The sequence below is a fragment of the Hemitrygon akajei genome, chromosome 10 (genome assembly GCF_048418815.1).
Source record: "Hemitrygon akajei chromosome 10, sHemAka1.3, whole genome shotgun sequence".
NCBI classification, from domain to species: Eukaryota; Metazoa; Chordata; class Chondrichthyes; order Myliobatiformes; family Dasyatidae; genus Hemitrygon; species Hemitrygon akajei.
In genome coordinates this window covers 176,765,297-176,792,512 of record NC_133133.1, presented here as the reverse complement: position 1 = coordinate 176,792,512, position 27,216 = coordinate 176,765,297, and the positions used below count along the sequence as shown (strand labels likewise).

Genomic DNA, 27,216 nt, shown 5'->3' with positions numbered 1-27,216 from the left:
CCCTATACTTTCTTCTAATCATCTCAAAATTATGCCCCCTTGTTTTAGCCATTTTCACTCTGGGAAAAAATCTCTGGCTGTCCACTCCATCTATACCTCTTATCATCTTGTACACCTCTATCAAAGCACCTCTCATCCTCCTTCACTCCAAAGAGAAAAGTCCTACCTCACTCAACCTATCCTCATAAGACATGCTGTCTAATCCAGGCAGCATCCTGGTAAATCTCCTCTGCATCCTCTCTAAAGCTTCCACATCCTTCATATAATGGTGACCAGAACTGAACACAATATTACAAGGGATTTGTAGAATTGCAATATTACCTTGTGGCTACCGAACACAATCCCAGACTAACGAAGGCAAACACCCGTATGCCTTCTTAACCACCCTATCAATTTGCACGGCAACTTTGAGGGAGCTATAGACCTGAACCCAAGAATCCTCTGATCCTCCACACTGCCAAGAATATTCAAAATGCATTTAGCGCACAGCACAGGTAAACAGCTCGCTGTCCTGAGTGGTGGCAGGGTATTCATTAGTCTCACAGCCCGGGGGCAGAAATTGTTACCCAGTCTGGAAGTCCGAGTCCTGATGCTCCTGTACGTCCTCCCTGATGGTAGTGGATCAAGAGGGTGGTAGGGATCCTCAACAATGCTTCAGGCCCTTCATCTGCCACCCTCCCAGTAAATTTCACAAATAGGGGAGAGGGAGGCCCTCATGGCTACCACACCAACTCACCACCAGTTCCATGAACCCTGAACCCGTTCAGCAACCACTGTGTGGGACCTTATCATAAACACTCCAGGCACACCTCATCCACTGGTTCCCCTTGCACGCCCCTGGATCCACCCTCGAAGATCTTAAAGTCAAAGTAAATTTATTATCGAACTTTGCATATATCTCTGAGATTCACTTTCTTGCAGGAATTCACAGGAAAATAAAGAAATGCAAGAGTATGATTAAACATTCATGAACACAGACTGACAAAAAACAAGGTGCAGAAGAAGACGAATTGTGCAAATAAAAAATAAATAATACTGAGAGTATGAGTTGTAAACGATGGGCTGTAGAATAAGTTCATCCACCCAGTAAGTGAAGTCTGTATCGGCTGAAAAAGGATCTAGTATCTTCCTAGCGTATATGATGAAAAATCTCTTCTTGGGCTTTTGCCTGGCTGGAAGCCTGAGAAGAATTTATTCATCCATATTGGCTGTCTACAGGCTAATTTTACAACATTTCACTTTTCTTCCCAGTTTTTCAATGACTGGATTACAAAGGTAAAGAGTTAGCACATTATAGAAGTGAGGCTACTGTCAGGGTATTGTGTACAGTTTGGATATGTTACCCAGGGAAGGAGATCCTTACTGTGGGCAGAGTTATTACCCTTCATCCATCAGGCTCTTGAACTAGAGGGGATAACTTCACTCACCCCATCACCAAACGGCTCCCACAACCTATGGGCTCACTTACAAGAACTCTTAATCACATATTCTCAATAGTTATTGTTTGTTTATTCATTTATTATTATTCTTTGTATTTGCAGTTTGTTATCTTTTGCACATTGTCCATGTTGTATGTGTTTTTTCATTGATTCTTTTGTTTCTTTGTTTTTTACTGTAAATGCCTGCAAGTAAATGAATGTCAGTGTATCCATGTTCTTGAAAATAAATTTACTTTGATTGCAACTCAGGTTCCCAGAATGCTCAGGAGGGGGAGGTGGCGAGGGGTGTGAGTGATTGCAACTCAGGTTCCCAGAATGCTCAGGAGGGGGAGGTGGCGAGGGGTGTGAGTGATTGCAACTCAGGTTCCCAGAATGCTCAGGAGGGGGAGGTGGCGAGGGGTGTGAGTGATTGCAACTCAGGTTCCCAGAATGCTCAGGAGGGGGAGGTGGCGAGGGGTGTGAGTGATTGCAACTCAGGTTCCCAGAATGCTCAGGAGGGGGAGGTGGCGAGGAGTGTGAGTGATTGCATCTCAGGTTCCCAGAATGCTCAGGAGGGGGAAGTGGCGAGGAGTGTGAGTGCACGGTTGAGGAGACTCATCTTCTTTCAGTTTAGAAGAATGAAATGTGACCTCACTGAACAGAGAACTGCCCAAGGTTCGACACAGTAAACATGGGAGCTGGAGGAGCAACACCTCATATTCCATCAAGGGAGCCTCCAACCTGATGTCATGAACATCATTTTTTTCCTTCTAGGAATCTTACCCCTCCCCCTTCTCTTTTCTTCTAATCTCCACTATGACCTCTTACCTCTTCTTCTCACCTACCTATCATCTCCTTTTCTTTCCTGCACGGTCCACTCTCCTCTCCTATCAGATTCCTTCTTCTCCAGCCCTTAATCTTTTCCACCTCTCACATCACAGGTTCTTACTTCATCCCCTTCTCCCCACCCACCTGGCTTCACCTATCACCTTTCAGCTTGTCCTCCATCCCCTCCCTCCACCTTCTCATTCTGGCATCTTCCCTCTTCCTTCCGAGTCCTGATGAAGGGTCTTGGCCTGAAATGTCAACTGTTTATTCCCATCCATAGATGCTGCCTGACCTGCTGAGCTCCTCCAGCATTTTGAGTGTGTTACTCTGGACTTGCAGCATCTGCAGAGTCTCTGGTGTTAAAAACAGAGGGAGTTTCCTCTGAGTGACTTGACCAGGGGTTGCCGGCTGGGGACAAGCAGTGGCTTCAGCTCTGAGGGGGGAAGAAATATCTTCACTCAGGTGGAGTAAAACCTTTGGGCTCAGCTCCTGTGTACGTGCCAGATGGGATCAGAGAGATTACTGATGAGGGATGGGAGAGTACAGGAAAATTGTCTCTGAGGTGGAAAATCGTCTCCTTGAGTGGGAGAGCAGAGTCCCTGGGCTGAGTGGCCTCACTCTAAACTACACCCAACATGAGGAAGAGGGTAGGATATCCCGTGTAAACCGGAGCATTTACAGCACAAGTGTGCCATGGAACAGCACAAATGCAGCGTGGGTCGAGTCAGACATGACGACTTGGGCATATCTGATAGGTGGGTTGGGTCGGGTCAGAGCAGGTCAGCGGGGACTGAGCCAGGACGGGGTTAATGTGAGGATCAGAAAGGGATTTTTGGTCTGAGGTTTGGAGGGACCAACCGCTCCCTGACCCATGTCCGGGAAGACTTCCACCAGGACCTGACAGCGGTTCACACTACCCACGGGCTAGAAGAGAGAGGACAGCATCAAATCCCCACCCTCCACAAGAAGATTCCAGTACTTCCCCGTTAACCCTCGCTGTGCAACAGACTGATTGACGCACTGCCGTCTCCGGGTGGGAAAGGGAGGTGCTGATCACTAGCTGGATGAGCTGAACATGATCAGAGTACACTTTGGACATTTCAGGCCGAGACCCTTCATCAGGACTGGAATTAAAAGGTGGGTGAGGGGGAGGAGGATAAGCTAGAAGGTGATAGGTGAAGAGTGAGTCTTGGTGAGTATATGGTTGAAGAATAGGAGAGCAGCAGAGATCACAGAGGAGGAGCAGTGAGAGTGGGCCTCACTGAACTCCCATCGAAAAGAAGATTTAAGCTTCTTCAGGGTAGACATCCCTCAAAGAGACTTCTCAGCAGAGCAGCACATCATAAACACAAGAGATTCTGCTAACTTGGTGACCAGGCTGGTTAATACGTTACCAGATGTGGCGGACGAGGTGATGGTGGACAGTCTACGTGCCCAATCCCTGGCCCGGGGCCTGCCCCTGCCAGTGAGGAACTAGCAGCCCCATCTCAGGCACGGTAGATCACAACCATACAGTAGGAGAAAAGGCCATTCAACCTATCAGCTTTGTGCCAACCTGGATGCCAATTTCAGGAGACGCCACCTGCATCTTCATGTGTCACATCCAGCGTCCCAACACCCCCAGGTGCCACACACACAAAGTGCAAGAGGCACTCAGGCAGCATCTATGGACAAGAGTAAACAGTCGACGTTTTGCTAATGCCCTTCATCAGGGCTGGAAAGAATGAAGCAGAAGATGCCAGAATAAGAAGGTGGGGGAAGGGGAAGGACAATGATAGGGAAAGCCAGGTGAGTGGGGGAGAGGGGGATAAAATAAGGTGATAGGTGGGAAAGGTAAAGGACTGAAAAAGAAGGAATCTAATAGGAGAGGAAAGTGGACCTTGGGAGAACGTGAAGGAAGAGGGGCACCAGGGATGTGATAAGCCTATGAAGAGAAGAGGTAAAAGGTCACAGCGGGGAATTGAAAAAGAAGGAAGGTGGGGAGAACTTTACTAGAATTTGGAGAAATCAATGTTCATGCCAGCTACTCTTGGACAAAATATGAGCTGTTGCCCTCCAACCTGAGACTGGCCTCATCTTGGCAGAAAAGGAGGCCATGGACCAGCATGTTGGAACAGGGTATAGGAATTAAAATGGTAGGCCACCAGTAAATTCTGCTTCTTGCATATGCGGTGGAGGTGCTCAACAAAGCGAACCCCCAATTCACATCCGGTCTCATCCCTGGAGCTGCTGACGTGTGCCTTGTGGGTTCTTCCTGTGCCAGGTTACTGGACCTCTGTGCCAACAAGTGGCAACTAACGTGGGCATTTATCATACCTAAGCACAGAGCTCAGGACCTGAGCGTTCACTGCAGAACCCACTCGCACCGCAGGGTCAGGGCCCACACCCTAATTCTGCATTGGGGCAGGAACAACACCTGCCACTCAGTACGATGTAACAGTGTGGCAGAGAAACTGTGTGATCATCAGACACAGGAGCAGAATTAGTCCATTCGGCCCATAAAGTCTGCCTCCCATTCCATCATGGCTGATTTATTATCTCTCTCATCCCCATTCTCCTGCCCTCTCCTGTAACGTAGAAAACCTACAGCACAATACAGGCCCTTCCGTCCACAAAGCTGTGCCCAACATGTCCTTACCTTAGAACTACCTAGGCTTACCCATAGACCTCTATTTTTCCAAGCTTCATATACTTGTCCAGGAGTCTCCTAAAAGATCCTATCGTATCCGCCTCCACCACCATCGCCGGAAGCCCGTTCCATGCACTCACCACTCTTTGTGTAAAAAAAATACCCCTGACATCTCCTCTGTACCTACTTCCAAGCACCTTAAAACTGTACCATCTCATGTTAGTCATTTCAGCCCTGGGAAAAAGCCTCTGACTATCCACACGATCAATGCCTCTCATCTTCTTATACACCTCTGTCAGGTCACCTCTCATCCTCTAACACTCTAAGGAGAAAAGACCGAGTTCTTTCAACCTATTCTCATAAGACATGCTCCCCAATCCAGTCAATATCCTTGTAAATCTCCTCTGCACCCTTTCTATGGTTTCCACATCCTTCCTGTAGTGAGGTGACCAGAACTGAGCACAGTACTCCAAGTGGGGTCTGACCAGGGTCCTATATAGCTGCAACATTACCTCTCGGCTCTTATCTCTGTTCAAAGTGGATGACCTTCTCCTCTGATGTTGTGCCCTCTGGTCCTGGACTCCCACAGTATAGGAAACATCCTCTAAAAACCACTCTATTTAACCATATAACAATCACAGCATGGAAACAGGCCATTCCGGCCCTCCTAGTCCGTGCCGAACTCTTAATCTCACCTAGTCCCACCTACCCACACTCAGCCCATAACCCTCCACTCCTTTCCTGTCCATATACCTATCCAATTTTACCTTAAATGACACAACTGAACTGGCCTCTACTACTTCTACAGGAAGCTCATTCCACACAGTTATCACTCTCTGAGTAAAGAAATACCCCCTCGTGTTTCCCTTAAACATTTGCCCCCTAACTCTCAAATCATGTCCTCTCGTTTGAATCTCCCCTACTCTCAATGGAAACAGCCTATTCACGTCAACTCTATCTATCCCTCTCAAAATTTTAAATACCTCAATCAAATCCCCCCTCAACCTTCTACGCTCCAATGAATAGAGACCTAACTTGTTCAACCTTTCTCTGTAACTTAAGTGCTGAAACCCAGGTAACATCCTAGTAAATCGTCTCTGCACTCTCTCTAATTTATTGATATCTTTCCTATAATTCGGTGACCAGAACTGTACACAATATTCCAAATTTGGCCTTACCAATGCCTTGTACAATTTTAACATTACATCCCAACTTCTGTACTCAATGCTCTGATTTATAAAGGCCAGCGTTCCAAAAGCCTTCTTCACCACCCTATCTACATGAGACTCCACCTTCAGGGAACTATGCACTGTTATTCCTAGATCTCTCTGTTCCACTGCATTCCTCAATGCCCTACCATTTACCCTGTATGTTCTATTTGGATTATTCCTGCCAAAATGTAGAACCTCACACTTCTCAGCATTAAACTCCATCTGCCAAGGTTCAGCCCGTTCTTCTAACCGGCATAAATCTCTCTGCAAGCTTTGAAAACCCACCTCATTATCCACAACACCTCCTACCTTAGTATCATTGGCATACTTACTAATCCAATTAACCACCCCATCATCCAGATCATTTATGTATATTACAAACAACATTGGGCCCAAAACAGATCCCTGAGGCACCCCGCTAGTCACCGGCCTCCATCCCGATAAACAATTATCCACCACTACTCTCTGGCATCTCCCATCTAGCCACTGTTGAATCCATTTTATTACTCCAGCATTAATACCTAATGACTGAACCTTCTTAACTAACCTTCCATGTGGAACTTTGTCAAAGGCCTTGCTGAAGTCCATATAGACTATATCCACTGCCTTACCCTCGTCAACATTCCTCGTAACTTCTTCAAAAAATTCAATAAGGTTTGTCAAACATGACCTTCCACACACAAATCCATGCTGGCTACTCCTAATCAGATCCTGTCTATCCAGATAATTATAAATACTATCTCTAAGAATACTTTCCATTAATTTACCCACCACTGATGTCAAACTGACAGGTCTATAATTGCCAGGCTTACTTCTAGAACCCTTTTTAAACCCTATTTGTACCCTCTGGTCCTCGATTCACCCACTATGGGAAACATCCTCTCCACATCCACTCTATCTAGGCCTTTCAACATTCAACAGGTTTCAACAAGATCTTTCCTCACTCTTCTAGGTTAACAGGTTCAACTGACTAGAAGACTTTCCCTGAACCATCCCCCACCCACCACATCACTGCCTGACAGCCACACCCACTACAGTCACTCAATATTCAATGCAATGGCACACACTAGTGCTACCAGAGCTCCCAGTAGACCCTGCATCCAGCGCTCCTCAGGGAGCTAGTGTAGTGTGTTCTGGATTAGAGGCTCTGACCAGGAATATAACTGGATACCCTCTCGCAGTTCATATGTGCAAGGTGAGATCTCTTGTGTCTCCATCGATGGAGCTAGATATAACCATATAACAATTACAGCACGGAAACAGGCCATCTCGGCCCTTCTAATCCATGCCGAACGTTTACTCTCACCTAGTCCCACTGACCCGCACTCAGCCCATAACCCTCCATTCCTTTCCTGTCCATATACCTATCCAATTTTACTTTAAATTACAATACCGAACCTGCCTCTACCACTTCTACTGGAAGCTCATTCCACACAGCTACCACTCTCTGAGTAAAGAAATTCCCCCTCCTGTTACCCTTAAACTTTTGCCTCCTAAGTCTCAACTCATGTCCTCTTGTTTGAATCTCCCCTACTCTCAATGGAAAAAGCCTATCCAAGTCAACTCTATCTATCCCCCTCATAATTTTAAATACCTCTATCAAGTCCCCCCTCAACCTTCTACGCTCCAAAGAATAAAGACCTAACTTGGTCAATCTTTCCCTGTAACTTAGGTGCTGAAACCCAGATAACATTCTAGTAATCCAGACATCTAGACATCCAGACACCGTGGGATCTGTTCTCCCAGTGCCAGCCCAACCATCAGTGTCTGGGGCAGCCACAGCACCAGCCTGAGAGCAGTGTTAACCCCACCCACCCTGAGAGAGAATGTGAAATCCTGCCCCCCCCCCCCCCACCTCTCCTGTTCCAGGTTCATCATTCACCTGCCTCTGGAGCAGAAGATAAAGATGAGCTCTATTTGTCGCATGTACCTGGGAACATCAGAACATACAGTAACGACCAACACAGTCCCACAGTCCGAGGGTTGTGCTCCGAACAGCCTGCCAGGGTTACCACACTTCTGGCAATGACATAGCATGCCCAACACTCACTAACCCTAACCGTATATGTTTAGAATGTGAGAGGAAGCAGAGCATGCAGAGGAAACTCACACACTCACGGGGAGAATGTACAACGTCTTTACAGACAGCAGCAGCAAAGAACCCGTCAAACCACTATGTTACCATGCCACCTGCAATGGACAGAACTGCAGGCTGGGAGATGAGGTCTTCTTATTCCCTGGTAGTGTAGGAGTTAGCATAATGCTTTACAGTACCAGCAACCTGCCTCTGCCTGTAAGGAGTTTGTACACTCTCCCAGTGACCACGTGGATTTCCTCCGGGTTTCCTCCCACATTCCAAAGACGTACAGTTAGTAGGGTAACTGGTCACTTGGGTCTAAGAGGATGAGAGGTGAATTTTAAAGATGTACAAAATAATAAGAGGCATACATAGATTGGACAACCAGAGACATTGGAAATTACTAATTTGAGGGGGCATAATTTTAAGGTGATTGGAGGAAAGTATAATGGAGATGTCAGAAATAGGTTCTTTATACAGAGAGTGGTGAGTGCATAGAATGCCCTACCAAGGGTGGTGGTGGAGCCAGATACTTTAGGGGCATTTAAAAAATTCTTAAATAGGCACATGGATGATAGAAAAATAAGGGTTAAGGGGAGGAATGGGTTAAATTAATCTTACAGTAGGTTGCGTGTTGTCATAGTACCATGGGTCAGTGCACCTGAACCACTGTGTTCGATGCACGGGTTAGTATGTTGTCATTGGGCAGTGTGGACTTGGGGCTGAAAGCCTGTTACCGTGCTGTATCTCTACAGTTACACACACAAAATGCCGAAGCAACTCATGGAAAAGAATAGAGAGTTGATGTTTTGAGCTGAGACCTACCTACCCACCTACCTTACCCCTTATCTGCCTTCACCTATCACCTTCTAGATCGCACTCTTTCCCCTCCTCCACCTTCTTATTCTGGTACCTTCCCACTTCCTTTCCAGTCCTGATGAAGAGCCTTGGCCCAAGACACTGATTCTTTATTCCCTCCACAGATGCTGCCTGACCTTCTGAGTTCCTCCAGCATTTTCTGTGTGTTGCTCTCAATTTCCAGAATCTGCAGAAACTCATGTGTTCTAAATAAAGTGAGTGGGGAAACTGAGGGAGATCATAGTGGATCAAAGGATTACGACCGCAGAATCATACTGAAAACAAGAAAGTAGTGCTAAATCCAACAAAAAGTCACCGGCAAGCAGCATCCATCATCAGGGATTTGCACCACCCAGAACATGCTCTGTTCTTGCTGCTGCCATCAAAAAGAAGATGCAGGAGCCTCAGAACCCACACCACCGGGTTCAGTTACTACCCCTCAACCATCAGACTCTTGAAATTCACTCAACTTGACTTGCCCCATCATTGAAATGTTTCCACAGCCAATGGACTCACTTTCAAGGACTCTTCACCTCATGTTCTTGATGTTTATTGCTTATTTATTTATTATTATTGTTTCATCTTTTTGCATTTAGTCAGCTCCATCTAGGGTACTAGCCTACAAAGTACCCAGGACATCTTCAGGGAGCAGTGTCTCAGAAAGGCAGCTTCCATTATTGGGGATCTCCAGCACCCAGGACATGCCTTTTTCTTACTGTTATCATCAGGTAGGAGGTACAGAAGCCTGAAGGCACACACTCAGCGATTCAGGAACAGCTTCTCCCCCTCTGCCATCAGATTTCTGAATGGACATTGAATCATGAACACTACCTCACTTTTTTAAAAATATGCAGTATTTCTGATTTTTGCACATTTTTAAATCTATTTGGTGTATGTATACTGTAATTGATTTACTTATTTATTTATTATTATTTTTCTCTCTTCTAGATTATGTATTGCATTGAACTGCTGCTGCTAAGTTAAAAAACGTCAGATGCCGGTGATAATAAACCCGATTCTGATTCTGATCGATAGTTTGTTGTCTTCTGCTCTCTGGTTGAATGATCCCAAGAATGAAAGAGTTCATGTATGAGACATAATAAGTTATCCATGATGGAATGGTGGAGCAGACTTGATGGGCTGAATGGCCTATTTCTGCTCCTATGTCTTAGGTACTAATTTGGCTCCAATTTCAAAGTCCAGAAGATAGCTAAGTATCTGGACATAATTCTAGAGTTTAAACTGACATATTTTAGGGTAGATACCAGCTTAGTGACTTCACCATGGAAGGCCACAAGCCTAACTACAAAAGGATGAGAGTCAGGCATTGGGCTAGCAACCTCATCCCATAAAAAAACCCAGCACTACACAAATGCCAGCAGAAGCTCCAACGACCTCATCCCTCAGAGAGGAAGTATCTTCGACGGACTGCACCTTGAAAGACTGAAAGAGTAGCCCAGGACAGAAGACACTAGCAAACTGTTAATGATGGCTATGCCCCAGCAGGGGTGATGCGTGAAGACCTGACCAGCTTGGTGGTATACCCACACCACAGGGACAGCAGTATTCCAAGAAGTCAGCTCAACACCACCTTCTCAAGGATGACTAGGGATGGACAATAAATGCTGACTCAGCCTGAGAAGCCTACATCTCTTGATGGACAAAACATATGAAGTAACAGTTTCTTCTGCTAGGAGAACCAGAGGAAAGCAAGAAACCATGGCAGCTTTTTGCAACTGAAATGAAATTAAAACTTTACCACCAAAGGACAAACACTCAGTGGCTGCTTTATTAGGTGCAGAGTGGAAACCCAGTGTGGTCTTCTGCCGCTGTAGCCCATCCACTTCAAGGTTTGATGTGCTGTGCATTCAGAGATGCTCTTCTGCACACCACTGTTGTAATGTGTGGTTATTTGAGTTACTGTCACCTTCCTGTCAGTTTGAACCAGTCTGGCCGTTCTCCTCTGACCTCTCTCATTAACAAGTCTTTTTCACCCACAGAACTCCACTCACTGGATTGTTTTTGTTTCCTCACCATTCTCTGTAAACTCTAGAGACTGCTGTGTGTGAAAATCCCAGGAGATCAGCAATTTCAGGGATACTCAAACCATCCTGTCCGGCACCAACAATCATTCTAAGGTCAAAGTCACTTAGATCACATTTCTTCCCCATTCTGATGGTTAGTCTGAACAGCAACTGAACCTCTTGACCATGTCTGCATGCTTTTATGCACTGAGTTGCTGCCACATGATTGGATCACTAGATTAATGAACAAATGTAGAGGTGTACCTAATAAAGTGGCCACTGAGTGCTATCTAAACACTTACTCAACGTTCCAAACTGAAAATAGTACATGTGGAATGATGTTCAAGTGTAAACGGAGTCTGATTACTTACTTTGACTGACCTCTTGTTCCTAATCTTCTTGTTGTTAGTTGTGGAAATTGTTGTCGAATTATCTAAATGAAGAAAAATTAGTGAGAAAGAGTTTACTGTGGAAACCATCTACCCCTCCATGGGCTCTGTCTCACTGCCTCAGTAAAGCAGCCAGCACAATCAAAGATGCCACCCACCCCAGACATTCCCCCTTCTCCCCTCTCCCATAAGGCAGAAGATACAAAAGCCTGAAAGCACTAAAACATAGAAACATAGAAAATAGGTGCAGGAGTAGGCCCTTCGGCCCTTCGAGCCTGCACCACCATTCAGTATGATCATGGCTGATCATCCAACTCAGAACCCTGTACCTGCTTTCTCTCCATACCCCCTGATCCCTTTAGCCACAAGGGCCATATCTAACTACCACCAGACTGAAGGACAGCTTCTGTTAAATGGTCCCTAGTATGCAAGTTGGACTCTTCAACTCATAGTCTACCTCATTATGATCTTTATTCATTGAGATACACTGCAGAATCAGCCCTTCTGGCCACAACGCCTAACAACCCCTGATTTAACCCTTACCTAATCACGAGACGATTTACAGTGACCAAATAACCTACTAACCAGCAACACTTTGATCTGTGGAAGGAAACCGGAGCACCCAGAGGAAACCCACAAGGTAACAGGAAGAATGTACAGACTGCTGACAAGTGATGTCAGAAATGAACTGTGAACTCCAACATCTCGAGCTGTAGTGGAGCCATGATAACCATACAGTACTGTGGTACCCATTTTACCTTGCACCTACCTGCTCTACACTTCCTCTGTAGCTGTTACACTTTACTCTGCATTCTGTTAGTGTTTTCCCTTGTTCTACCTCAATGCACTATGCAATGATCTGATCTGTAGGAACAGGATTTTCACCGTATCTCAATACATGGGGCAATAATAAACCAATTCCAATTCCACTCCAGTTCATTCTCTGGTGTCACTATTGGGACCCGAGGTCCACTTAAAGATTTTAATAAAACCTTTAGACATATTTTGAATTTTCTACAAGTATAGAAAGCATATGGCTCTATCAATGGAATATTTCTGTTGTAAACTCTAGTCTATGCTTATGGAGGAAACCACTGTCTTCCCTCACGAGGGATTCTGCAAATGCTGAAAATCCAGAGCAACACACACAAAACACTAAAGGAACTCATCAGGCCAAGCTGCTGACCTCTACAGTCAATGTTTCAGGCCAAGACCTTTCTGGAAAGGAGGGGGGAAGATGCTGGAATAAAAAGGTGGGCAGAGGGAATGGAGGACAAGCTAGAAGATAATAGGTGATGCCAGGTGAGTGGGGGAGGGGGATGAAATAAGAAGCTGGGAGGTGAGAGGTGACAATTGGAAATGGATGGAGAGGAAGGAATCTAAAGGAGAGGAGACCATGGGAAAAGGGAAGCAGGTGGAGGTGATAGGCATGTTAGGAGAAAAGAAGAAGTGGGGGGGGGGGAAGACAGAGTGGGGCAATGAGCAGGTTGGAGAAATTGATAAGATGCTGGAAATCCAGAGTAACACACAAAGTGTCAGAGGAACAGTCTTGGCCCAAAACATTCACTGTGTTTTTTTCTCCATAGATGCTACCTGACCTGCTGAGTTGCTTCAGCATTTTATATATTTTCCATCACTGATTTCTTGCTAACAGCTCCAGTAGCAGGAGTGTGGTTATCTACAGGGAATATTTCTATTATCAGTCTGGACAAGGATGAAGAAATGCAAAATGCCAGAATTACCGAGTTTGAGCTGGACACTCAGTTTCCACTTGTACTCTTGGAATCTTGCCCCTTTCCCTGTTACAGGTTCGGTACTGTAATTCATTGCCACGGACAGCTCTGGAGGCCAAGTCATTGGGTATATCTGAAGCAGGGGTTAGTAGGTTCTTGACTAGTAAGTGTGTCAAAGGTTCCAGGGAGAAGGCAGGAGAATGGGGTTGAGAGGGATAATAATTAGCTATAATGGAGTTGTGGAGCAAACTCGATGGGCTGAATTGTCTGATTCGGCTCGTATGTTTTTTTGTCTTGTGGTCTTTCAGGAGGGTGTTGTAGTGCTCAGTGTAACGTTTTATAACGCCAGTGACCCGGGTTCAATTGCACCAATGCCCCTAAGCAGTTTGTACCTTCTCCCCCGACGCCGGGGCTTTCCTCCCACATTCCAAAGGCGCGCAGGTTAGGAGGTTAATTGGTCACGTGTGTAACTGGGCCGCATGGTTTCCTTGATCCAGAAGGACCTGTTACTGTGCTGTATCTCTAAATAAATAAACCAACACCTCTCCTAATTTTATGCCGCTCTTTCAGCGCCCACCCCCTTTAGCCTACTCTGCCCATTAAGACATACCAATGATAGGACCATAACCGTTTATCTTTTTCCTTAAATAAAATACCTGAAACATAGTTGAGGTACAGTAGCCAGTGGGGCAGAGTTACCAGAGTAGTGCACTATAAGTTGCTGCCTGTGTTTACCACGTCACAGAGCACTACAGTACAGAATCAGGCCCTTTGGCCCGTCGAACTATTAATCTGCCTAGTCCGAGTCCTGCCGCATTTAAAAGACGCACGGATACCGTTAGGAAGTTAACTGGGCACGTGGGTGTAATTGTGCAGCGCGGGTTTGTTGGGCCGGAGAGGTCTATTACCGTGCTGAATCTCTAAATTTAAAAAAGTTTCCTGTGAGATCAGCTCCCGTTTAGTAATCCCTGTCGAAACCGTGGGTGCCTCAGTAGATGTCCCTCAATGCAGTCACAAACAAAGGATCGATATTAATCAATAGTCCCGCTCCCACCAGGACAACAGCCGGCCCTCCATCTCCAGCACATTCACTGCTTCATTTCAGAGTTCCAGAAGTTTTCCTGAAAACTTTACCCAGTTTATATTTTCCTGTCACTCTTGATAAATTCGGCAGAAGGAGAATTTCCACAGAAATGGTGAAAAAGTTGGCGCAGAGCCTGGGAACCCAGTAAATAAACACTGACAGATTAAAAAGGGACAGTGCTTATTTGCATATCTTCCACAAGTAAACTTATTCCAGGAATAATTTCATGTATGTAAATTTATGTAAATGTACAGCCATCGCTGAGCAGCAAAGGCTGAAAATTATATTATGTGAGCGGGAAGCCTCGCGACTGGTTAAGCAATAAGTCTCTCGGGAGTCGGTGGGTAGATCACCTCTGTTCTCTTGTGAAGCCGGGCTCTGCTCACCAGTGGCAAAAAGTCCAGTTTTAATTTCACTGCAGATAGTTTCTCAAACAGGAGACGGGAGTTTGAAGTTGCTGGAGTTTGCCTGGCTGTGATAACTGAGCCGACACAGAGACAGCCCCTCGCTTTTTGTGTAAATTCAATGAAGCTTAGGTAAAGGACACCCCCGCTGTTCCAGCTACTGATCTAACATTCCAGAACATCACTGCCTTCTACTGCCTCTTTAATTGCACATTAATCCCTCCCCCTATCCTTTAAGATCCACATGTACGGGCATGGTGATCTTCCCAAGGCTGTGGGAAAACACATCCTACAACGGGCCAACTTCTTCAGACAAAGAACTGGCTCTCCTCGGTTCAACATCCCTGGATTCGCTTTTACTGGCTTCTCTTGTGGCCCTGTGATTGTAAACTATTCTCTGCTCCTGACATTGCCCCACACCCGATTTCACTCAGAGATACTTCACAGTCAAAATCAAATCCGACATTTTAGTTAGAGTGCGCAAGCGGAGAAAGAATATGATTCAGAACCCACCCTGGTTTAGCAGGTGTTTTGGAAAGAGTCTCAGTACAAACCACTTCAGAGTGTTCCACCAGCACAACTCTGCGTGCGTCTACCCAGTGTCTTTCTTTCTCGAAGTACAGAGATCAGTGTGCCTCTGAAATTAATTTAATTTAAACCTTTACTCTGTGAAGAGATCTTCTCCTCGTTAAATTAGCCCAGTCAAGGAAATCTCAAAAGTCAAAAGAGCTAAAGTTGCCTAAAAAGTACTTTCAACAAAAGTTGTTCCCATAACAATCAGATTTGAATATTAAACTCAATCACAGAGAACGTGTGCGTGAGTGTATGAGAGAGAGAGAGAGAGAGAGAGAGAGAGAGAGAGAGAGAGAGAGAGAGAGAGAGAGAGAGAGAGAGAGAGAGAGAGAGAGAGAGAGAGAGGGGGGAACAACCTGGTTTTTAAGTGTGTATGAGCAGGGTGTGTGTGTATGTATGTTTGTGTAAGTGTGTGTATGTCTGTGTATGTGATTGTTGTTCTTCTGACTCCCTGCTATTCTGGTTCCCTCTTTCACTTGTCCTGTGATTCTTCCCGTGTTTCTTTCTCCCATTCTCTCTCGCTCTCATGCTCATACACACACAGACACACATACACATTTGTGCAAGCATACACACAGACACTACCACACACACACGCCACAGAGAATCACAGAACATTAGGAATGGGATAGACAGTGGGTGAGGTAGGAACAGAGGGTGGGAGGGAAGGGGGCCGGAGGGAAAGGGAGAGTGTGTGAGAGGGAGAGTGTGTGAGAGGGAGAGGTGTGTGAGAGGGAGAGTGAGAGAGACTGTTTTTGAGTGTGGGTGTGTGTATGTAAGAGAGAGACAGAGACAGGACAGAGAAAGAGAGACCGGGAGACAGATAGATAGAGAGAGAGAGAAAGGCAGAAATACAGAGACAGATAAGTATTCAGGTGGAGAGAGAAGATTGGGAATTAAGTCTGATGGAGTTGTGGAACAGAATTCCCTCAGCAACTCATTTCACAATATTTACATTCCACTAATTGACTATCAACTATATTCAGCTGTTACATTTTGTTTGAAAATGCTGGAAAATATTAGTTACATTTCTCATTTTAAACAATTAACTGGACTTTTCTACAGTGAATAATCATTGAAACATTTTGAGCTTTAGAGTTACCCAGCCCCAACCCCCTCACCCACTGACCCCCGCTCACAGTAACACCCTCCCTTTTCAAAGCCCCTGTCTCCACTCCCCCTACACTCCACACCAAAGTCCCAGCTCTACCCACTCATCAACCACATCTCTATGCCCCCTCTCTGCCCTCACTCGTCCCTTGCCATCCTCTGTCCCCACTCCCTCTCCCCCACCCTGTCCTCCCACTCCTCTCCCTCACCCTCTGTCCTCCCACCCACACTGTCCTTTCCCCCCACCCTCCCCTCCCTCACTCCCACCCTCTGCTCACCCCTCCCTCACTGTTTCTACACCCCTTCCCACATCCCCTCTCTTTCACCCTCTGTCCTCACCTCCTCTCACCTTCTGTCCTTCCCTCTAGATTGTCCTCACCCCTCCTCCAATACCCTGTCCTCCCCCTCCCTCACATATTTGCCCCCTCCTCCCACATCCTGTCCACCCACACTCTTTCAACCTCTCTCACACACCATCCTCCCCCTCACTCCCACTCTCTGTCCTCCTCCTTCCTCCCAACCCCTATCCTCTCCCCCCTCACTCACCTCCCACCCCTCTCCCCCCTCACTCACCTCCCACCCCTCTCCCTTACCTTCCCAAAACTGGCGGCATTAACAGGCTGCGTGTCGTTCTTCTCGCAGAAGTCCAGGTAATGCATGTACAAGGCACTGCGTGGGATACAGACGCCCTCGGCAATCTCGTAGTTCTCCTCCAGCCTAAATGGGACAACAAGTCCGTTCAACAGTCTGTGGTGCAGGAACCTCACGGCAAACTCCCAGTAGCAAATGGAAGAGGAAGTGTCAGCCTGAGGGTCTGTTGAACAACCCAGTCCACCGTTCAAACAACTCTTATTGTAAAGCCCCAGTGTGGCTTTAATCACCACAGAGTGACGGACATTGGCAACGTCCTTAAAGCAGTGAAGAGTCCATCATGGGTCCAAAACACACAAAGATGGTGTCTGCACTGATGGTGATGGAGTTCAAAGGATGGTCGGAGAATACAGAGAGAGGGTGAGGGCAAAGGAGGGAGTACAAGAGTGGGTAGGAAAGGGAGGGGGAGATGGAGGTGATGCACAATGAACCTACACATTGAGTGAGGGAAAGGAGAGGGAAGATGGTGGAGACATGTGATGAACTTCCTCCTACACATTGACAGGCAAACTCACCACTGTAGGGTTGCCGGGGTAGAGTGTGGTTTCGAGGCCCGGTTGTTTTCCTTTTCTTCATCTGTTAATGGGAGGACAACATAAGTAGTGAACAGGTAGCTACTGTAATCCCACTCTCACTCTGAAACCCACTGCACTTCCACACACAATAGCATCCCTGCCCCAGGACACCACTGCAGGTATTACTTGGGGCAAGGTCTGGGTCAAAACTATCTTCTCATTGTAACACGCTGTAAGGCTTCACAGCAAATGTAATGGTTTCTCTGTAATGTTCCACTGCTCAGGTAATGGTTTCTCTGTAATGTTCCACTGCTCAGGTAATGGTTTCTCTGCAGCAGCAATGTTTGGGTTATGACTAGAGATAACAGGGCATATTAGCCAATGAGTGGGATGTTGTTCTTTCTTGTGTGTCTGGGAGCTGGGACGGAGTGGACTTGGAGTGAGGGTCTGAAGGTCAGCGATGATCGGAGGAGGTTGATGGTGGACGAACAGCCTATCAGTGAGCTTCAACGTTTGTGCAATAGACTGTTTCATGAGAATGGGCCCCTTTTCTTTTTTTGTTTCTTTACTAACCATATAGTCGAATTAAGTATTATAAAGCTCAATCGTTTAATCGCATATTGGATACTGTTTGTTATTTCGTGGTACTGATTTGTAACAGGAGACACATTGCGTGGCATTCCACCCAAATGAGATTTCTTACGTCTGGATGGTCCGGGGGCTATCATTCCCGATATTAAGCTGCTCGCCGAAGCAAGAGTTACATCGTTTTTTTCCCGTCCTGATGAAGGGTTGCGGCACAAAACACTGACTGTTTACTCTTTTCCACTGACACTGCCTGGCCTGTTGAGTTCCTTCAGCATTTTGTGTGTGTTGCTTGGATTTCCAGCATCTGCAGATTTTCTTGTCTTTAAGCTCTTTTATCAATCTCTCTCCTTCATCATGTGGTCAGAAGTGAGCCAGAGCTTTTCTATTTGGAGTGAAGGAGGATGAGAGGTGACTTGATAGAGGTGTACAAGATGATAAGAGGCAGAGATAGAGTGGATAGCCAGAGACTTTTTCCCAGGGCTGAAAAGGCTATTACAAGGGAGCATAACTTTAAGCTGATTGGAGGGAAGTATAGAGAGAATGTCTGAGGACCGTAAAACATAGCAGCAGAATTAGGCCATTCAGCCCGTCAAGTCTATTCCAACCATAACATCATGGCTGATTTATAATCCCTCCCAACACCATTCTCCTGCCTTTTCTCCATAACCTTTGACACCCTGACTAATCAAAAACCTATCAACCCCTGCTTTAAATATACCGGTGACTTAGCCTCCACGGCTGTCTGTGACAATGAGTTCCACAGATTCACCATTCATTGGCTGAAGAAATTCCTCCTCGGCTAAAGGGAAGCCAATTCATAGCACATGGCCTGAGTGGAACACGACCCCAACAACTTTCCTCCTCCTCTCTGGACACAAACCATCAGCCATTCATCCAAGTATACGATCCCACAAGGAAACAACCTCTGCCCCAAGCTCAGCCAAATTCTTCATGGGCATTAGCCTCCCATATCAAGGACATCTTCAGTAGGCAATGCCCTGGGCAGTGCTAAAGGTAGCGTACATCATGAAGAATCCTCATCAATAAAGCAACTGCGCAGGTTGACTCTGTGGTTAAGAAGGCATATGGTGCATTGGCCCTCATCAATTGTGGGATTGAGTTTAAGAGCCGAGAGGTAATGTTGCAGCTATATAGGACTCTGGTCAGACCCCACTTGGAGTACTGTGCTCAATTCTGGTTGCCTCACTATAAGGAGGACGTGGAAACCATCGAAAGGGTGCAGAGAAGATTTACAAGGATGTTGCCTGGACTGGGGAGTGTGTCTTATGAGAATACGTTGAGTGAACTCAGCCTTTTCTCCTTGGCGCGACGGAGGATGACAGGTGACCTGATAGAGGTGTACAAGTTAACAAGAGGCATTGATCGTGTGGATAGTCAGAGGTTTTTTCCCAGGGCTGAAATGGCTAGCATGAGAGGGCACAGTTTTAAGGTGCTTGGAAGTAGGTACAGAGTAGATGTCAGGGGTAAGTTTTTTTACACAGAGAGTGGTGAGTGCATGGAATGGGCTGCTGGCGGCAGCGGTGGAGGCAGAAACGATCGGGTCTTTTAAGAGATTCCTGGATGTATACATGGAGATTAGAAAAATAGAGGGCGATGGGTAAGCCTAGGTAATTCTAAGGAAAGGACATGTTTGGCACAGCTTTGTGGACTGCAGGGCCTGTATTGTGCTGTAGGTTTTCTATGTTTCTAAGGACATGCCCTCTTCTCATTGCTACCATCAAGGAGGTGGTACAGGAGCCTGAAGACACACTCAGTGATTTAGGAACAGCTTCTTCCCCTCCACCATCAGATTTCTGAATGGACAATGAAAATTACCTCACTATTTTTGATCTCCTTTTGCACTAATTTTTATATGAGTTTAGTAAATTTTAGTATTTTTTAATGTATTTCACTATACTGCTTCAGCAAAACTCCAAATTTCACAATGTACTGTGCTGGTGATAATAAACCTGATTCTAGTTCTGTTTTCCAAACACTTCATGGTGTTTCATCACCATCACTCCTTCCACCCTACTCCCCTCGAGTCTTTTGTTTGGAAAAACAAAGGCATCTGGGAATACCATATAACCATATAACAATTACAGCGTGGAAACAGGCCATGTCGGCCCTTCTAGTCCGTGCCGAACGCTTACTCTCACCTAGTCCCACTGACCTGCACTCAGCCCATAACCTTCCATTCCTTTCCTGTCCATATACCTATCCAATTTTACTTTAAATGACAATACCGAACCTGCCTCTACCACTTCTACTGGAAGCTCGTTCCACACAGCTACCACTCTCTGAGTAAAGAAGTTCCCCCTCATGTTACCCCTAAACTTTTGCCCCTTAACTCTCCACTCTGTCTTCTTGTTTGAATCTCCCCTACTCTCAATGGAAAAAGCCTATCCACGTCAACTCTATCTATCTCCCTCATAATTTTAAATTCTTCTATCGAGTCCCCCCTCAACCTTCTATGCTCCAAAGAATAAAGACCTAACTTGTTTGACTTTTCCCTGTAACTTAGGTGCTGAAACCCAGGTAACATTCTAGTAAATCTTCTCTGTACTCTCTCTATACAGATCCATAATTCCTTAAAAGTGGTGTCATAGGTAGATAGAGTCATAAAGAGAACTTTTGGCACATTCGCCTTCATAAATTGAAGTACTGAGTACAGGAATTGGGATGATATATTGAAGTTGTATAGGCTTAATTTGGAGTATTGTGTGCAGTTTCGGTCACCTACCTACTGGAAAAATGTAAACAAGGTTGAAAGATTATAGGGAAAATTTACATAGATGTTGTCAGGACTTAAGGACTTAGGTTATTGGGAAGAGTTGACTAGGTTAGGACTTTATTGCCTAGCATGTAGAAGAATAAGGGGCAATTTCATAGAGACATGCAAATTATGAGGAATATAGATAGAGTAAATGCAACCTGGCTTTTTTCCACTGAGGTTGGATGAGACTAGCAATAGAGGTCATAGATTAGGATGAAAGGTGAAATGTTTAAGAGGAACATTGGGGGACCTTCTTCACTCAGAGGGTGGTGAGAGTGTGGAACGAGCTGCCAGTGAGAGAATTTTGGATAGGAGAGAGATGGATGGCTATCACTTGTCCCTCTAAGCTGTGTGGGTGCACGGCCGTGCAGTAACTGAAATGCTCATGCACACATAGTCTTTGTTGCCACTCAGCTGAAACTTTAACATTTAAAGTGCTGTACAGTTTTCAGGCCATGTAAAATGTCCTGCTCAGAGCAGTGGCTGGCTGTAACAAAAATTAGTGGATTGATGGGACTAGACAGTTAACAGTTCGGTATGCACTAGATGGGCTGAAAGGTCTGTTTCTGTGCTGTAATGCACTATGATATATGTATGAACTTCTACTTTCTTCAATCCCATTTGAATTTCCTCTCCATTAGTGATGGGACCTTCCTCACCTCCATCCCCATCACCCTAGCTCTCTTCCCTCCTTTTTTAGTTATTTTCCTCTGCATTTCCTGCTTGATTATACCCCTGAGAAACATCATGTTGTATCTGGGGATCATTGTCAAGGCCAGTGTTTACTGCCATCTTGGGCCAACAGTGGGAACCCCTTGAGCTTCTTCATTGTAGACCTTCTGGAGAAGGTGCTTTGGTGAGCGAGTTCCACAGTCTTGGACCAAGCAGGAATGAGGAATGGTCTTAGATCTCCAAGTCAGGATGAAGCTTGAACTTGCAGGAAGTGGGGTTCCCAGTCCTGCTGCCCTTGTCCTTGTTGATCAAGTTTGTGGGTTTTGGGAGGTGCGGTCAGAGCAGCGTAGCCCGGTCACTGCAGTGTCTAGTGGCTCTCATTGAGTCACTATTGAGTATGATACTCCACTCAATCTGTGGCCATCCCTGGGAGTTATGTGGACCTACTCCAGTTTAGAGACCCTAAACCCCACCCAACCCCCATACTCACGTTCCTCGCCGATGGACACATTTCCCAGAGGGTTGTGGCTTGGAAATCGTTTGCTTTCACTCTCGTTCAGGCACCTTTCAATCCAGCTCTCTGCAAATGGGAAACCTACCGTTAACCAGTGTTAAGCAGCACTAACCTAGGATTAGCTAGCACTAACCCATCATCAACCAGCATTAACCCACCATTAACCAGCATTAATCCTGCAAGGGCGTCACTGTACCATAGCGATGAGCGTGACACAATTACAGCTCGGGGTGTCGAACTTCGGAGTTCAATTCCATTGTCATCTGTAAGGAGTCTGTACATCCTCCCTGTGAATGCATGGATTTCTTCCGGCTGCTCTGGTTTCCTCCACAGTTCAAAGACATACCAGTTATTAGGTTAATTAGTTAGTCATTGTAAATTGTCCTAGGGTTAAATCGGGGCTGTTGAGCAGCACAGCTTGAAGAGCCGGAATGCTCCGTTCCGCGCTGTATCTCTAAATAAATAAACCAGTGTAGCACTAACCCAGCATTCATGAGTGTTAATGAGCAACCATCCAGTTTTAACGCACTAACCCAGTGTTAACCAGCAATAATTTAGCATCAACCCAGCCCTCCAATCCCAGACACACCAAAAAGTTGGTTTGACTGACAAATCTGATGGAAACTGACGGGAAATTCGGTCCTCGGAAACATCTGCCCAACTACCCAGAGATATACAACGGCAACTTGGAGGAACAGAGCGATCTTGGGGTTCACACTCATAGACCCCTCAAAGTTGCTTCACAAGTTGATAGGGTTGTTAAGAAGGCAGATGGTGTGTTGGACTTCATTAATTAGAGGACTGAGTTAAGAGCTACGAGGAAAGGTTGCAGCTCTATAAAACCCTAGCTAGATCACATTGGGGTATTGTGTTTAGTTCTGGTCGCCTTGTTGTAGGAAGGAAGAGGAATCTTTAGCGGGGGTGTAGAGGACAATGACCAGGGTGTTGCCTGAATCAGAGAGCAGTTCTTACAAGGATTTGTTGAGTGAGCTGGGGGTCCTCCTCCTTGGAGTGACAGAGGATGAGAGGTGTCTTGATAAAGGTGTGCAATATAAGAGGTATAGATAGAATGGACAGCAGTGCCTTTTCCCCAGGCAGCAATGGCCAATACCAGAAGACATCTACAAGGCAAATAGAAGAAAGTTTAAGGAGATGTTAAAGGTAGGACTTTTTAAAAAAAGGAAGAGTTGGTTGTGTGGAACACACTGCCAGTGGTGGTGGTAGAGACAAATACATCAGGGACATTTAAAAATACTTAGATGAGCAGAAGCATAAAATAGAATTGGAGTTTATAGGTTGCATAGGAGGGAAGTGTTAGACTGATCATGGAGGGGGTTTACATAGGTCAGCACAACATTGCGGGCCAAAGGGCTAGTACTGTATAGTGCTGTTCTATGTTCTATAATCTAACACGGGGTACCCACTGACCATGAAAGAACGTATTCCTGACTCTGGGAGACGCCACATCATCTTACATCACCTTGAGAGCATGCTACACTGAGAGCACGCCTTCAACACGCAATGCCCCAAAAACCGGGCATCCGTCATTAAGGGCCCCTATCGCTCAGGTCATGCCCTCTTCTCGCTGTTGCCATCATACGGGAGCCTGAAGACCCATGCTCAACGCCTTTCCCTCCGTGATCAGATTTCTAAATGGGCACTGAACGCTTGAAAACTACCTCACTATTTTTGCTCTGTTTTTGCACGACTTATTAATTATATACACAAAGTACACTGCAGATGCTGTGGTCAAATCAAGACGTACAAACAAGTTGGATGAACTCTGCAGGTCGGGCAGCATCGTTGACTGCTCATTTCCACGGATGCTGCCCGACCTGCCGAGTTCATCCGGCTTGTTTGTACGTGATGATTATATATATCTATATATATATAGATATATATATATACTTCTCACTGTAATGTATAATTTTTAATAAATTGCACTGAACTGCAGCCGCAAAATAACGAATTTCGAGACATACGCCCCTGATGTTAAATCTGATTCTGAGGGGGTGTTGGAGAGAAGTTGGGAAAGGGTAGGAAGTTAGGAGGTGTTAGAGATGGGGGCATCTTATTAACCTCACTGGATGTTGAACCCCATGACTTAGGACAGAAAAGTCACCTAGTTCAGGACTTAGGTTGGGACAGGCTCTCAGAGAACATATCGATGGCTGAACTGGGAACTGGAGAGGGGGGCAGTTAATGTCAGAGGTCTAGAATCAAGAAATGCGGTACAAGATCTGGGAATCGGGGTGTCACAGGTCTGGGATTGGAAGGAGGTTTGAGGATAAGGAGGACTGTAGTTTGGAGACTGGCTCTAAAACAGAGCGCAGACCCTCCTCTCGTCCCGGGACCTCGGCATCCTTCCTATTATCCCGAGATCTCCTCCCCCCCCCCCATCCCCATCCTGAGACCCTCATCCCAACCACCATCCCCCGCATCCTTTCACTATCCCGGGACCCTCTCCGTGTACGCTTAGTCCTCCAGATCCCATTTTCACTCCTGGTCTGTTTGCTCCTGCGGTAACCAAGGCAGCGCCGGGTGTCCTGGTAACCCATGGCAACGTGTCCCTGGATACACCGGGTCACTTTCCCATTTCCCGGTGTCAGATTTTGGTGACAATTTAATCCGCGGGTCACCGAGTTCAAGGCTGCAGCCGCTGGCTCGACCCCACTGCCCATTTGCCGGCGAACTGCGCATCCAGAGCGGCGCGAATTTGGCAGCGGCGCACAGCCGGTAGCGCGGAACGTCCCGCCTTGAGGCTTCAGTCCTGGAATGCGTTGATGTTTATTTCCGAAGGGGCTGGAATTTCGGGAAGTGAGAGGGTGAAGTGATGGGAAGGGGGGGGGGGGGCATGTCGGCGGGAAATTTCAGGTAGTTTTCCATTGGATCGATCTGAAGTTCAAGTTTCACAAGACTGACCACTTTTTCCCGAATGTCGATGAAAACGGATTTAATCCGTCACCAAAAACGGGGAACGGGGGCAGGAGCCACCCGGGACTCCGCTGCCGAATGTAATGCAATTCCCAGTGAATGTCTGCTCTGATGGACCGGAATGTGCGAGAATAAATTCCCGAGTTGGGAGCTTCCGCTGATGTTTCCCGCGTTAACGTCGTGACAGATGGAGCAGATCTGGAGCGAGTCCAAATTCAGGACCGGGATCGGGAAAAGTTCGAGCGTCCGTGGACTGCCTCCTCCTGGAGACGCGACCCAGAAAACGACCGAAATCCGGGCGCAAGTCCAGCGCATTCAAGCCGGAGTTCGGACAACACAGAGACGGCGTGCCGGTGCATTAAAAAACCTTTCCGTTAATTGTTCCAGCGAAAGCCCAAAAATAGCAGTGAGGGACTCGTTCATTCGGAGAATTAATCCCAAATTTAAGCACGTTTGAGCCGTATAGGTAGCGAAGAATTCAGCGTTCACTCCCGAAGTTAAAACTGTTGATATGATCTCCCGAACAACAAGTGCATGTATTGTGCTGATATTCCCAGTGTACCGAGTTCATTTCAGAATCAGGTTTATTATCAAGTGGTGTGAAATTTATTAACTTATCCGTTTTGATAGGTTGTTCCTGAAGTGGACGGAGCTTTTCGATTTCGCTGAAAGGATTTCCTTATTGAAGAATCTCGTCGGAATTGGAACATTGACGCATGAAAGAACGAACTCTTCCCGGGACCGACTGTTACCTCTCCGGGAATTCTCTCCGCGTGTTCCCCAACTCAAATCCTTCCTTCGGATGTTTCAGCGGTTACAGGGGCGCAGCGATCCCAACGCTTCCCGGACTCGCGTTGCCCCGAGCGGCTTGCAAACTTCCAAAAGTCGCCACTTGTTTCAGTGATACCTGCGGCCGCTGAGAGACTGGAATATTCCCCAGAAACCGGGGGGGGGGGGGTGTGGGAGAGGGAATGGGGGAGTGAGGGTATCGTCGAGACAGATGGAATGGGGGAGAGAGAGGGGTAATGGGGAGAGAGAAGGCAGGGGAGAGAGATGGGTAATGGGAGAGGGCTGAAGAGAGAACGGGGAATGGGAGAGAGCAAGAGAAGGAGGTAATAAAGGAAAGGAAAAGAGAGGAGGGAGAGAAAGGGAGGAAAAGGGTTGGGGAATCGGAGAGAGGATGGAGAAAGAGGGAGGGGAAGAGAGGACGGATCTTTTGCTGTGTCGGCGTCACCGGTCCGAGGGTCAGAATTCCCAGCGGTCTCGCCTCTTGATAAAGTTTTGAAAAACAAGCATCCCGAGTTTCCCAGAACCGGGCTCTGACCAGATTTGTAATATCCTCGGGGATTGGGTTTAACGGGAAGACATAGGTTAATGTTTGCACTGCCGGGAATGTTGTGGGGGTGGGGAGGTTAGGGTGGTGGCTGGAGTGAGCGTAAACACTTCTCGATCAGCGGTGGGGTTGGGAAACTGGGCTAGGTGGCGGTTCCGGCAATCTGTAAGCCACCACCCAACAATAAGGCGAGTGATGTGACTGGGGCATGTCATAATGGGACTGGAAAGGCGACTCGGGGCTGCGGAGAAGGAGCAGCGGAAGCAGGCTGATTGGAAATTCTCCCTAAGAGCCAGCACAGTTCCAAGGGGCCGAGTGGCTCTCAGCGCGGCCGCCACCCCGCCGCAACACCGGGCACCCAGGAGACTCACAGCGCTGCGCCCCACAGACCGACCCGTGTTGGCAGCGCTTTCGGTCGCCAAGCGACACAGGGCGCAAAGAAAACTCAAGGGGACACAGGTTTCTAGCTGATCGGGAGGAGCAGGAACAACGTGCCGGGAGGCGCCCCGACCCTTTGGGAGCGGGACCAACCTGTGGATTCCATGTCGGAGCCTTCCAGCAGCGCGCAGTTCATGGCACGGAAAGCCGATCCGCTCCTGTGCGCCGAAGCAGCCCCGGTCGGAGTGTTGCATGGGAAAAAGCATGGTTTTATAGCAAGCCTGGTGGGAATCCTGCCATTGATAGGCCGGCGCCGGCTGAATGGCAGCTCGTCAGATGCCCAGCGCGAACGGGCGCACTGTGCTCCATTGTCATGGTACTTTGAATAAGAAAAGCCTTTAAAAAAAAGGCTTAGATAGACGCAAGCCCTTGCATTTCGCCCTGCCCTCTCCTCCGGACCCAGAAACTTCAAAATTAAAAGAAAGATGAAACTCCGAGTGTTGTAAATTAGTGGGGT

General features: G+C 46.8%; 1 protein-coding gene across 3 annotated transcripts in view; it reads right to left on the bottom strand.

Annotated features, from left to right (window-relative positions):
* The window catches only part of rfx4 (regulatory factor X, 4), a 128,126-nt gene extending 101,190 nt beyond the window's left edge, over nucleotides 1-26,936 (bottom strand). The window contains exons 1-5 of one of the 3 annotated variants that reach the window (XM_073059807.1): nucleotides 26,853-26,936; nucleotides 22,031-22,120; nucleotides 17,505-17,565; nucleotides 16,932-17,055; nucleotides 11,417-11,478 (exon numbers count right to left, since the gene is read on the bottom strand). In XM_073059807.1, the coding sequence (XP_072915908.1) occupies nucleotides 11,417-11,478; nucleotides 16,932-17,055; nucleotides 17,505-17,565; nucleotides 22,031-22,120; nucleotides 26,853-26,895 (380 nt within the window). In that variant the 5' untranslated portion in view covers nucleotides 26,896-26,936. Of the gene's footprint in view, nucleotides 1-11,416; nucleotides 11,479-13,176; nucleotides 13,212-16,931; nucleotides 17,056-17,504; nucleotides 17,566-22,030; nucleotides 22,121-22,212; nucleotides 22,848-26,852 lie in introns of those variants that run through there. The other 2 variants (XM_073059806.1, XM_073059808.1) reach the window with 2 other exon arrangements.
* Between the last annotated feature and the right edge of the window lie 280 nt (nucleotides 26,937-27,216).